Here is a 12982-nt window from a genome sequence, read left to right on the forward strand (position 1 = left end):
AATCAACTAGAGAGTAAAGAACTTTAGTGAGAACCAAAAAACGCACACACACAATTAGCAGGCAGAGGAATGAGGAAGCGCGAATGAAACGAGTCCTGCTGGACTCTGCTTTGGAACAAAGGAACAAAACAGGTGAACAAACGAAAAACAGAGCGTCTCTGTTTCCTTCACACCAATCAATTCATCATATCATAATTCATAAACTATCACACACGCTTCCAACGCGATTCTTCTTCCCAAACCATAATAAAGGCTTCAAAATTCAATTCACATGCAAATTACAAAATTCCTAATTTACCCCCATTCATTCACCAACGATTGTCGTAGATTCCGATGGCGTTGAGAACCGCTGGCAGAAAACTCTCCTTCGATGTTCTCCGCCACCGTGACGGTGACCACCACGCTGCTGTTCCGATCAACAGAGCAGAATCAGACCCGACGCAAACGGCGACGATGCGCAAGAGCCGCAAGCAGAGAAGGAATAAGAAGAAGAAGGACCAGAAGCTTCTAGAATCTTCTTCTGTAACGGGAGCTGATCCGTGTTCCTCCGTTGAGGATTCCAGAGCTCTTAATTCAGATTCCGTTACATCCGATCCGCATTTTCCGCTTCAGAATGGAAGCGCTTGCAACGGATTCGAGCTCGGGGCTCGGAAGTTTTACTCCACCGGTAGCGTAACGTTGGTGGAGGAAGAGGAGAGTGCGGCGAGCGTTTGTACTGGTCCGGCGACCGGGTTTAATTTTGGTGAACTGAGGCAGAGAGCTGTGAACAGTGGTAGCTCTGAGGATTTGGCGAATTCAGCTGCTGTGGCGGTTGACGGCGGAGGGAACGATGATGGCGGTGCGAAGGCGAGTCCGATTGAGAATCCAAAGCTGACGAAGGAGAATGATGGGAACGGTGGTGTTGCGAAGTTGGAGACTGTGGAATCGTTGGATTGGAGGCGTGTCATGGCAGAAGATCCGAATTGTGAGTGAGATTGTTGCTTGATCTTCTGCATGCATTGTCGCATCTGTTATATTTCATGATATGGATTGAATTTTCAATTGGAAGGAAATGAGGACGATGAAACTGTATTTTCAATGAAACAGGGTTTAAAAAACTTTTGCATGCATGATTATAATATGAGGTGTTAACCAGATGAAAAATGGAAAATGCTAGATGACAAATTTCATGCAGCTTCAATTATGGTGGAGCTCAAACTGTATCCAAACCAATGTATAATATTACATGTCTGAATCAATTTCATTTGTGATTTTTGTTACAATACAACTACACTTTGCATTGGCTTCCAAAGGGTATATATAGTTGATCAGTGGAATGGCTAATGCAGTGCAGCCATTTGAGCGTTGACTGATATCTGTGTATGAGAGTGAATTATTTTGACATTCATGAATATTTTTATGCCTGTTCTATTGTTATACTTTAGCTGGTTATTTGTGTATTGAAACTAGTCTGGCAGTTTGTCTGATACTTCTTAATGTGAAGCAATATCTGCTTGCCTTTGCTGAATACTGTCTGTCTTCTCTTTGGCTTAATTAATTGACATGTGGTGATATTTTGTTTTTAAACTTTTTAATTTTGTTATGTCAGATGTATTTTTGGTGGATAAATCTCCTCTAGCATACTTCTTGGAAGAAATGCACAATGGAAATTCTTTACGGAGTACAACAACACTTGGAAATGAAAAAGAACGAGAGAGAGTCTATGACACTATCTTTCGCTTGCCATGGAGATGTGAATTGGTACACTTCCTTTTCTTGATTGAAAATGGGAAGATAATTTGAAATTTGAAATGACTCTAGTTATAGTTTTGTGTTGTCGTTTATGGATATATGTTCCTGGTTTAGCTGCCTATATTACCTTCAAATATTTGGAATAAACTCAGAAGTTTCAGGGAAAAATGAAAAACATTAAACCTTCCCTTACCCTTGCTAACATATAGTAGCATATTCTACTAGTGCATTTTCTGCTGTGGCAACTCAAACACAGAATGTAATTGCAGCTTATTGATGTTGGCTGCTTTGTCTGCTTCGATTCATTTCTTTCATTATTAACTATCATGCCAACAAGAATCATGATGACCATTTGGAAGCTTCTAAAGACAAGGTTTGTCACCTTTACTAAATTTTCTTCCCTCGAAATAAAATGTTAGTTGGGGCATGCGTGTGGGATTTTAAGTTATAGAAAATTCAAAATTCTGCAGCATTTATTTCTTCAATTTGAGTTAGTGATTTAGGCAGTGTCCATCTGTTGCAATCATCTTTTTTTGGATAGAGTCAATCTATTACAATCTTACTAATGCCTTATAAATATCTGTAGATCTTTGAATGATGAGTACGAAATGAATGTGTGAACCATGCATCCTAGATTAAGCAGTTGGTCCAAATCCAGTTAGACATTGGATATGGTATTGGCCCTGAATTTTTTAACTTTATCTAGACTGTATTAGTCGCTGTCTCTTTCAGCTGAATATAAAACCAATCTCTGTTACTACAAAATCAACTTGTTCTTGTACTTTGATTAGTATCCTCTTGTTCATCCCAATTCTTGTGTTCAGTTTTAAAACTTGTTGTAGTCCATCAATTTTAGTATTATAATTTGACCTTATCATGCTTGTGGCAGGCAGTTCAAGAGGTTGTCTGCTATGGAATTATCAGATTTTGGCTGCTTTCTTATTATGAGTTGTGGAGTCATTCTTCTGCAGCAGACAGGTCTTCTGATTCTCTGCTCCTATGATCATATGTTATATCATTAATTTTTGTGTTGATCAGCTATAATGCTATATACTGAATTTGTTTTATTCATCCTTAAAATCATGCTGCCTCAGATATCAGCTTAATATATCATATGATCCGTGGTCAAGGAACAATCAAATTATATGTGGTCTACAATGTTTTAGAGGTGAGCATTTTCGTAATACATAAATCTCAGTTATAGGGAATAAGTAGTTCTCCATATGTCGATCCGTATTGTCAATTTTCAATCATCTTGGCTTGACAATGGAAGGGAACTAATTCAAGTCAGAAATCAGTGTCAATATGCTATGCTATCTCCATGTTTTTATTTTTCATAGACACAAATTTGAGTGGCAGTATCCCTGCTCTTCCAAAGAAGTACATACACCATTGTTTTGTAGCAAACCTGAATTAGTGACAATTGGCAGGAAACTCAGAATTTGTATGCAAGAAGGGATGTGGAAAAATAATAGTGTTGCCTCAACTTAGGTCCAATTTGGGCTATGCCAATTGAAAATGTAACTGAAAAGAGCAGGATGTATGTTCTATGATGGAATACACAAGTAATAGTTATAACATGGATTGGTGGCCTTTGGTCATTTAACCATCCAGTCAAAAGCTACTGAAATTATAATCAAATCTGCTACTGCTTTTTCTTTATGTTGATTGATTAAATGCTGTAAATCAATGTGATTCACTCTGAAACTTATACTGGAAGTTTGTGACTGATCTTGCAGATTTTTGATAAATTATGTCAAAGTTTTAATGGGGATGTACTGCAAACATTCTTTCATTCAGCTGAAGGACTTGCAAGTTGTCCACCAGAAAGTACGAGATTCTGGATATGGAGATTTATTGCCGATGAATCTTTAGCTATTGCTGCTTCAAATATCCTTCCTCTTTGGACAATCACAGATGTTTTGTTAACTATCTTATTCTTTGTAAGCAAAAGTAAGAAACAGAGGTTGTTGGTTCCTTGACTAGTCTTACTTGTTCATTCTTTTATCTTATTAGCTCAGGCAATCACTCTATCAACCTGTATAGTTGCTCACAACAATGCATTGTTCGCTTTGCTGGTGTCAAATAATTTTGCTGAGATAAAAAGCAATGTGTTTAAGCGATACAGCAGGGACAATGTACACAGTTTGGTTTACTTTGGTAAGTTATTGTGCCTACTAGAGTTTCTTTTCCTTTGATTTCTGCTTATTTGGTATATTGATGATTAGTTCCTATGCTACATAGAAATTATGCAAACCGTTTTACAATATGATGAATAAAACTCACTTTTTAAGCAAAATGAAAGTTAGTTCTGGTGTTGAAGTCCATGATTAGTGCATCCCTTTGATTTAAATTCTAATTTTGTTAGGACTTAATGGGTTGCATTGGTCAAACACTAATAAATATTTTATGTATGGGTTTTGATCTTTTAATGAAATATGATATGAATATGATAAGGGTATTATGGGGAATTAGGAGGTAATTAGTTAGTGAGTGAGAATTGTGGGAATATGAGTATAAATAAGGGACTATCAATATTTTAACAATAGAAATCTAGAAATGGTGTATGGTGTATTGTGTTGATTGTCAGAATCTGAAATTCCTTATCCTTCCAGTCCTAGGAGATAGACTCCACAATAAACCAGGTTCACTCAATTCTATTTTTCACTTGTGTATTACAATAGTGATAGTCCCTTATTTATACCCATAGTCCAATAACTCCCACTCACTAAATAACTACCTCCTAATTCCCCATAATACCCTTATGACATTTGTAGCAAAATAATTTTTGCAAGAATGGCAATAACATGAACTTATTGTGTATAGTAAATTAGTAATAGACTGAAATCATTTCAAATATTAACTGTTTATATTTGACTAGGATTTGTTCTGGATTTGACATTCATACTACGACCATTTTTTCTCTTTAGATTTTATATTTATTTTTCTGATCTTCTCTTTTCCCTTTTACTTGTGGTGATGAGCAGATTCTATAGAGAGATTCCATATTTCAGCATTTATCTTATTTGTTTTGGCTCAAAATATTCTGGAGGCAGAGGGTCCTTGGTTTGAGAGTTTTCTTAGTGTAAGCTTTCAAAGTATTTTAGCTCATGATATTTATTAAGTTCGTCATATGGGAATCAGTTTTCTTTCTTGACCGAGACTTGCTCCTAACACATTTTGGATGGTGCAGAATGTTCTATTGGTTTATGTATGCGAAATGATAATTGATATCATCAAGCATTCATTCATTGCTAAATTCAATGACATCAAACCCATTACATACTCTGAGTTCCTTGAAGACCTCTGTAAACAGGTATTTTCATCTGATTTTATGTGCATATCATCCATGCACTATTAGTGGTTGTTTATTCTGATTAAAAAGGCATTAAACAGCTGGCTGTGCATGGTTAATTTGCATATGTTTCAAATCCCTCACGGGGTGGAGAATTTGAGTGGCTTTATGAGCAATAATACATTGAAAGTACCACAGCCTTCCATAATTCAATTTCCAAATTCCTTTTGTGATTATCTGTTGTAAACTTGTAATATGTTTTCCTTTACTGCGATATTGAATCCAATATGGTTTTATATGCCTTTTGTATTCCTTTCTAGCAATATGGTTCAATCTCTCTAAATAACCTGGTCATTTTTCTTCTCACTTGATTTTGTCCCTTTGATTTCTTTTATTATTGTTTCTTTGATTTATAGTTTAATTCCAGTGAGTTCAGTTTATAAGTGAACACTTTTACCATATTTCACCAAAAGTAATAAAAGAAAAAGAGAATGAGAATACTTTTACCATATGGAAGGGTTTTTTTTTTTAAATATAAATAGGCATTTGCACATGGTGTTTCCTGTTGGAAAGCAAGAATATGCTATTTAGTTGACACTTGAGAAAGCCAACTATTACTGCATAAAGAATGATGTATAATTCTGTAACTTTAAGTTGGTTTATACCTTTTTTGATAATTATATTGCTTTAGCTGACTCTATGATGGAAATTTACCTAAGAATACAAGCCTGACACTGGACTCTTTTTCGTATCTGTAGACTTTAAATATGCAAACTGAGGGTGTGAAGAAAAACCTTACTTTTGTCCCCCTTGCTCCAGCATCTGTGGTAATCATATAAATGTTTCAAATGCTGCATTTCCTATATGCTAATTTGCTATTTGTTGCTAATTTAATGTATTGCTTGTTCTCAGGTTATTCGAGTGCTGACTCCAGTTTTTGCCGTAAACATCCCTCCCAATCCCCTTCGCTGGAGGCTTTTCTGGATTCTGCTTTTTACAGCAATGACCTATGTTATGCTTACAAGCCTTAAGGTCCTTGTTGGCTTGGGCCTACAGAAACACGCCACTTGGTATGTTAACCGGAGGAGGAAGCACCATCTTCATGCAGATTAGGTTAAAAGGGAAAAAGTTTCTGTCTCAAGTCAAGGTGCTTTGCCATGAAGGCCTCCATGCATGTGCCGGCAGATCATCAACAAGATGACCACAGGCAGATGATTTGAGCAGTCGATTCTCAAATCATCATTGATAACTAGCACATACCGGAGAAAATTCTTTTTCAATCTCTTGGTTTTTCGAACTTAAGATGAGCCTATAAATGGTTTCACCTTGCAATTTTGATACCAGGATGAGGCATAGTTTGATGAATACAGAGTAACGATACAAGGTTGTATAGGCTGCATGAATCCCATCCCTTTAACTTGCAGCAGAGTTTCTAACTTTCTATAGTTCTATACCCCTCCAATTCATACATTGCCATATTGGACCATACCAATTGCCTTAAAAGAAAAGTTAGTTTCACACCCCTTATTTTGGCCTCTTTCCATATGCCATCTATACACAGAAGCAACATACATGCAGTGCTATTTGTTCTTATAAAATGTAAAAATTTCTACTTTCATTATGCTTATTATAGGCGCAATCAAAATCCCCAGGTGGGTTCATAACAGGTGGGTTCATAACAAGCCTTGAATTTTTGTGCTTCGTGCATCTAGTGTGGTTGTGATAGTAATGTTTACCATGGAAGTTGGGCTTGAAGAAGATGCATTTAACTGATAGTGATCATGGTGTCCTTTTAGTTTTTGAAAGTCAAAGTACTGAATTTTATTAAACAAATACATGGACACCGACACAAATACACAAAGAGACATTTACACAAAGATATATAATTTTTTATTGTATTTGGTGATACTGGACAAGACACACCAGTATAAATTAAATATCAATTTTTCCCCTATATTATCACCAATAGAATAAGGATAAGAGTAAATTACTAAGGATAAAAGAGTAAATATTTGTATCTTATTCAATGTGTCGCAGTGTCTTATCTTTTTTGAAGGACACCGAATACATGTATTTTATATACGTTTGTGTGTCATCATGTTCTTCAAAAATTTGTGTCTCAACAAACAAATAGTAAATGTACATCGCTGTGTTTACGTATTAGTGTCTTTTGTCTCATCAAACAAATGCAGCGTAAGATACAAGGAGGCAATAGGATAATCATAGTGGAGAATGTAAGTTTATTACACGTAAGATACAAGGAGGCAATAGGATAATCATAGTGGAGAATGTAAGTTTATTACACGCAAATTTAAAAGTTATCACAAATAAGGGAGAAACCAAGAATCTTAGACATCAAGTAATCCTAAATGGGAGGAATTGGAAATCTTGTCTTTTGAAATCAAGTTGGTTCTTCAGGATCTTCCATAACTCCGGTCCGTTTGAATTTCTCGTACATTAAAAAATGGTAATTTTTTTTCAATTTTATCTAAAATAATATGTAACTTGTCTTCTATGATGTGTCAATTTTTAATTAAATATTATCTTAATCTAATAATTAATTATATTTGCGACTTTGAGTTATTTCAATTTAATTAGAGTTCATTTCTAAAAACCCAAACTTTTTTTAACAAAAATACTATTTGTACATCAAAATCAGCCATTAAAATTAACTAATATATATTTGTGTATAAATACATGTATAATTTAATTCTATTCTACCTTAGTAGCTGATTTTGGTGTAAACAAGTTTAAAAGTATTTAGGGCAAATTAAAGTATAATAATATATAAATAGCTAAGAAAGTGAAAGATTTGGATATTTATTTGAAAGAAAAGGCGAAGGAAGCTGTTGTTAGCACACTCATACGTTGGCCAAGGCTGGAGAAGATAAGAAGAGCGACTTCAGCATCACAAAGCACAGACAGTTCATACGCTTTCTTCAGCAATCCGTTCCGCCTCTTACAGAACGTCACCTGCCGATTCGTCGTGTTATCGAATCATTCACGTTCACGTTTCCTGTTTCTCCTTCTTGGTTTGGATTCTCCATTCTTATTTCTTTTCCCTTTCTTTTCTCTCTTCATTGTTCATTGCACGTTGCTGATGGTTACCGATTCAACAGGTTAGAATAGTGTGACAATAAGAAGTGCTCGTTGCTCATGGTTCCCGGTGTAACCGGTTAGAATAATGTAACAATTATAAGCGCCATTTTCGCGTTTATTGCATCGCATACAGCGTGACAAGGTAATGCTACTTTCTCACCCACCTTTTTCTGTTTTTCCTCTTTTAATTATCTTCTTTGATTTCAATTTCAATCCTCTTTCTTCCCCTTCGTATTCGTTTCATTACTCTTCATCTTCCTTATTCATCAAACCCGCACCTGAATTCGTCTCTATTGACCTTCCTAATTTCGATTCAAAATACTCATGTTATTGTTTAGTGTTACTGCTGAGTGAATGCCATAATATGTTCTTTGGAATTTGATGGATTTTATGTTTTGCATACTGTTAGGATCATGGATTTGAAATATCCAGCTCGCAAGTTGTCTCGTTCCGTTCTCACTGTGAGTGTTCAATTTTCATGATTTATTACAAATTAGAGTAAAAAGACAAGGGGGGAAATGTGTATAATACATGTTTGGAACTGGCAATAATACAGTTACTGATTAAATAAATGATGTAGCTAAAAAATGTCCCGGGGAACTTGTTAAGAAGATAATAATGGAAATTTTTTAGGTTTTTGACTTATTCAATGCACTGAAAGTATCAAAAACTTATCTTTCAATTAAACTTTTACTTTTACGGTGTTTTTAGTTTAGGAAGATCAATGGGTCATGACGATGCCATATTTCATAGAAATCATGCAATATTCCAATCTAAATGCATCATACTATTCCCTCTTTGATTTGTCCTATTATTTTTTAACTGGATTTTTTGTCCAGTTTATTGCTGAACATAATAGCATTTGGCATAAGTTTAAGTGGTTACTTGGTCTAGGCACAGCAACTGAGCGCATGCTTTTCCATTCAAATCGAAAATGGTAAAAAAGTGTATTCATTGTGGGTTTTAAGGCTTTTACAGATGGGCAATGTTGGGCTTCAACTCCTTTGGTACTTCCTACACATACTTCTCAGCATTTGGCATTCCATATTAGCAATCCGTTGTTTCATTGAAAGTTGTTTCATCACTTGTGGAGTATTGGAGAAATACAAGTCTCTTAATATAGCAAAGCTTCGGTACCTTGCCATTGTCATAGAAAGTGAAGATGCTCACCAAACTTCAAAAGTTGTCAAGCTCTTGCAGTGGCTGGATTCTATTGGGGTAAAGAATGTTTGCCTCTATGACATGAATGGTATGAAGCTTGGAGAAGCAGTAATGATAAACATTTTGTGATTCAGGCCATATATAAATAGTTTCCTTGAATTCTGCATTTTAGGAGTGCTGAAGAAGTCTAAAGAAGCCATATTTGGAAAATTGAAGAATGCAAAACCAATAGAGGTACTATATGCATTTTTTGGTTAGTTAGTATGCTTCTTTCATAACATGTTAATGAACTTATGATATTTGCAAAAAACAAGAAATATATCTTATATGTTGCCCATGGTAATCATTATCGAGATTGAAACAATGTGCTGGTGGGAAAGTATGGATTGGATAGATATTCAATGGAAATCACTGTCAATGAGTTCTGATCTAGCATTAACTCAGTGCAGGAAGTTAATGAAGCTGTTACACTCCACGTTCCAGAGCACATGACTTTGGAATTTGTTTCTTACGCAGATGGAAAGGAGGCCATGGTAAAAGCAGCCAATTTTATTTTTGTAGAGAATTTGAAACGACAAAACTTTGGTGGAGAAATTGATGGTCAAGTGATATCAGAACCTCTCCTGAATGAGGCACTGAAAGTTGTTGGTTTGTTTGCTTTCTGAACCTACTAGTCATTTACATAGTTAATTTTCTTGTTCAGGACATATTCAGTTAATAATCATCTGGTTTCACTGTCAGGTTGCAAGGGTCCTGAACCTGACCTTTTACTTGTTTATGGGCCAGTGAGAAGCCACCTTGGTTTTCCTGCATGGAGGATTCGGTATACTGAGATTGTGTAAGCATTCTCTCTTTTGCTTTCCCTCTGTATTGGTGTTGCAGAGCTACTTCTCTTCTCAATTCCATTGCTGGATCATTAAACCCTAAATTTAATCTCCTTCCATTTGTATGTGTTTTGTAAATAGTAAAAGTTTCATTTTTTGTGTGTGTGTATATATATATATATATTGAATAGATTCTGACAGATGTTTATTACAGACATATGGGATCATTGAACTTCTTGAGATATGGCTCCTTAATAAAAGCCATTTACGACTTCACAAAAGTGCACCAGAATTATGGTAAGTATTTTACAATGATTTTTTTTTTTTTTAATTGGATTATGTTTGTATTGTTGTATTAGTTGCTTGAATGCAAGTATATAGCAAATCATATTGATAGACTACTCTCAACAATTATAATATATGGTTCTGTCTTCGGATGCTAGGCATAGTTAGTATCTATTGAAATCAATATTCTATAGGTAACTCAAACATATTATCTTTTGGTTTGTGCTAACAGGTACGTAGTGAAGGAATTTGAGGATAACTGACTTGGCATTTGCAAGCCACATAGGAGTGAATAATAGAAAAATACTTAACTACATATATTTGAGTGGCAGACCTTTCGGTAGATGAGAAATATAATTGCAAATCATAATATAGTTCTAATGTAAGTTTTTTGGGGGAAGGAAAAAAGAAAGAAAAAAGTTATATATATTACTCTCTTTACTCATATGTAGTTTTTGTCTTATAACTTTCGTGTATTTTTATTCAAATTGCACCATAAGAGACTGAGAAAGAGGATGCAGTTGTTGATATACAAACAAAGATGGTCGTATATTTCCAATTTCCACTCTTTCGTTTCTCTCACCAGGTTGTGAGATCTCTCTATAGTTTAAAAGAAAAAGAAAAGTAACGTGTAGTTGTCATTGCAAAGCAATGTTGTGTACTAATAACAGGACAGATTGTATTGTGGAAGGGAAAAGAAAAGAACAGGGTACCTGATAATTACATTTTAGCTCCCTTTCACTTTAAAATCTCATTAGTTAAGCATAAGATATAGAGGTTAAATAAATAACAAAGACTTTTAAGAATTTTTTTAGTTTTAGTTTTATTTAAGAAAATTTTCCAAATGTAAACATGAAACATGATTGATTGTTTTTTCTTTTCTTTTCTTTTCTTTTTTCCCTTGTCTTTCTTTGTTGGTGAAAGTTGTATATTTGAACTGAAGTGGGTAATGAGTTTGCATATACCTTTTTCTTTTCTTATTTGTGAAGAGATATATTGCCGTTTGGTGCCAACAGCAACAAGGTGAATGAATGAATAATGATGATGATTACTTGTTCATTCTATGACCACAATTCCATTTACTACATTATATACAGCATTTCACCATATGAATAAAGCAAGTTTGATGATCATATTCTCTGCATTTCACTACTATACTATTTCAGCTGCATTCCTTTGTTGTCACTTGTAAGCGATTCAATTCTCTTTACTAACTTATTGGTTTGTTGGATTTTTCTCCCGGATTAATGGTCCCCTCCAACCTTATAGAAAATTAATTCTGGACAACACAAGAAAAAATCCAATGCTCAAAACAAAAGAATTTTTTAAAGAAACTGTATCTGTTTTCGTAATTCTAATAGAAGTTTAAGTAGTTCTCATACAAATAAATAATTCAAAATTTGTTTATTTAAATACTATGAAGATAGTTAAAAAATGAGCTAGGATTCTTAGTTACTTTCCAATCTATGATATCATGGAAAGGTGTACTTTGAATTTATACAAATCACTAATTAACTTTTCTTAATCACATCTAGTAGTACGTACACATTTACTTTCTACTGAGCTAGCTTCAGACCAGTTTAACCAGCTACTAATACCTTAGTTTAATTTGGTTACACCAACCTAGCAACCTACATTTAGTTTTACTTTGAAATTTTAAAAGCCAGTTAAATCAGAATAAAAATAACAAAGAAAAGAAGAAGAAGGAGAATATGCCTGAGATATGTGCCATGTGAGTCCATAATAGGATCATTTTATAATTAAGTTATTATTTGAAATGGATAATTATATAATTTTTTAAAATATTAATAATTAAATCCTATTTTCTCTAAATCATTCTTTTCAAAACATAGAAGAAAAAATTGAAAAACTTCTTTTTCTAGACCAGGTACCCTAATTTTCTCTATAATGACTTTTCACTTTTTCCCATTCCTTCATTGTCGTTCACCCCATATTTTGTCGTCGCGCCTCCCAAAATCGTTCACCCCATCAAGTAATTAACTTGAACATATTTTGGCAAAGTGAACCCATAAAATCCTCATTCCTATCCAATTTTCTACTATCTTCTTTGACAATGATATATCATTCTTTATATCAGTTTCATCTAGTAAGATTAAAACTTTAGCATGAATAGTTAGATTCATTTAAAAATTTGAAAGTTCATGGAGTTTATAATTTGATAAAAATATCTTTAAAAAATAAAAAAGAAATAAAATAAAATGATATCCAAAGCATTCAACTATTATCACGGTAGGTAGTGAGTGGTTACATTGAAGAGTGCTAATGTGCAGAAGTGGTTTTTTTAGAAAGATTGATTTGGAAAAAAAATTGGTTATTAATATTTAAGAAATTAGATAATTACCTATTTGAAATAATAATTTAATTACAAAATAATTCTACCATAGTTAAGATATTAATTCTAATTAAATTAAAATAACTCAAATTATAAATATAATTAATTATTAGATTAAAATAATATCCAATTAAAAATTAATATATCAAAATGAATAAATTACATGTTAGTTTAGAAAGCATCCATATCATTAAAATATCCTTGTTTTTGGAGGAATATCATACCCTTGGATCT

The 12982-nt window shown here is 33.9% G+C and overlaps 2 protein-coding genes across 4 annotated transcripts; both read left to right on the forward strand.

The window, feature by feature from the left end:
• The first annotated feature begins 33 nt into the window (after window positions 1–33).
• Window positions 34–6690, forward strand: LOC107478933 (protein POLLEN DEFECTIVE IN GUIDANCE 1). 2 transcript variants are annotated; one of them, XM_016099088.3, is made up of 11 exons: window positions 36–964; window positions 1589–1740; window positions 2001–2104; window positions 2621–2709; window positions 2826–2899; window positions 3471–3621; window positions 3724–3891; window positions 4719–4816; window positions 4925–5047; window positions 5785–5853; window positions 5939–6690. In XM_016099088.3, the coding sequence occupies exons 1-11, from the start codon at window positions 334–336 to the stop codon at window positions 6137–6139; spliced, it is 1860 nt and encodes a 619-aa protein (XP_015954574.1). In that variant the 5' UTR covers window positions 36–333; the 3' UTR covers window positions 6140–6690. The 2 variants fall into 2 exon arrangements, with proteins under 2 accessions (XP_020993995.1, XP_015954574.1); XM_021138336.2 differs by lacking the exon at window positions 5785–5853 and having other exon boundaries at window positions 34–964.
• Window positions 6691–7848: 1158 nt separating this feature from the next.
• Window positions 7849–11104, forward strand: LOC107478935 (uncharacterized). Of its 2 annotated transcripts, none has more exons than XM_021138338.2 (9): window positions 7849–8058; window positions 8146–8267; window positions 8535–8586; window positions 9094–9374; window positions 9459–9520; window positions 9736–9934; window positions 10028–10124; window positions 10325–10407; window positions 10628–11104. In XM_021138338.2, exons 4-9 carry the CDS (start codon window positions 9104–9106, stop codon window positions 10633–10635), a joined length of 720 nt encoding a protein of 239 aa, XP_020993997.1. In that variant the 5' UTR covers window positions 7849–8058; window positions 8146–8267; window positions 8535–8586; window positions 9094–9103; the 3' UTR covers window positions 10636–11104. The 2 variants fall into 2 exon arrangements, with proteins under 2 accessions (XP_020993997.1, XP_015954575.1); XM_016099089.3 differs by having other exon boundaries at window positions 7850–8058; window positions 9104–9374; window positions 10628–11103.
• Window positions 11105–12982: the final 1878 nt, after the last annotated feature.

The sequence above is a fragment of the Arachis duranensis genome, chromosome 3, assembly GCF_000817695.3.
Source record: "Arachis duranensis cultivar V14167 chromosome 3, aradu.V14167.gnm2.J7QH, whole genome shotgun sequence".
Lineage (NCBI taxonomy): Eukaryota > Viridiplantae > Streptophyta > Magnoliopsida > Fabales > Fabaceae > Arachis > Arachis duranensis.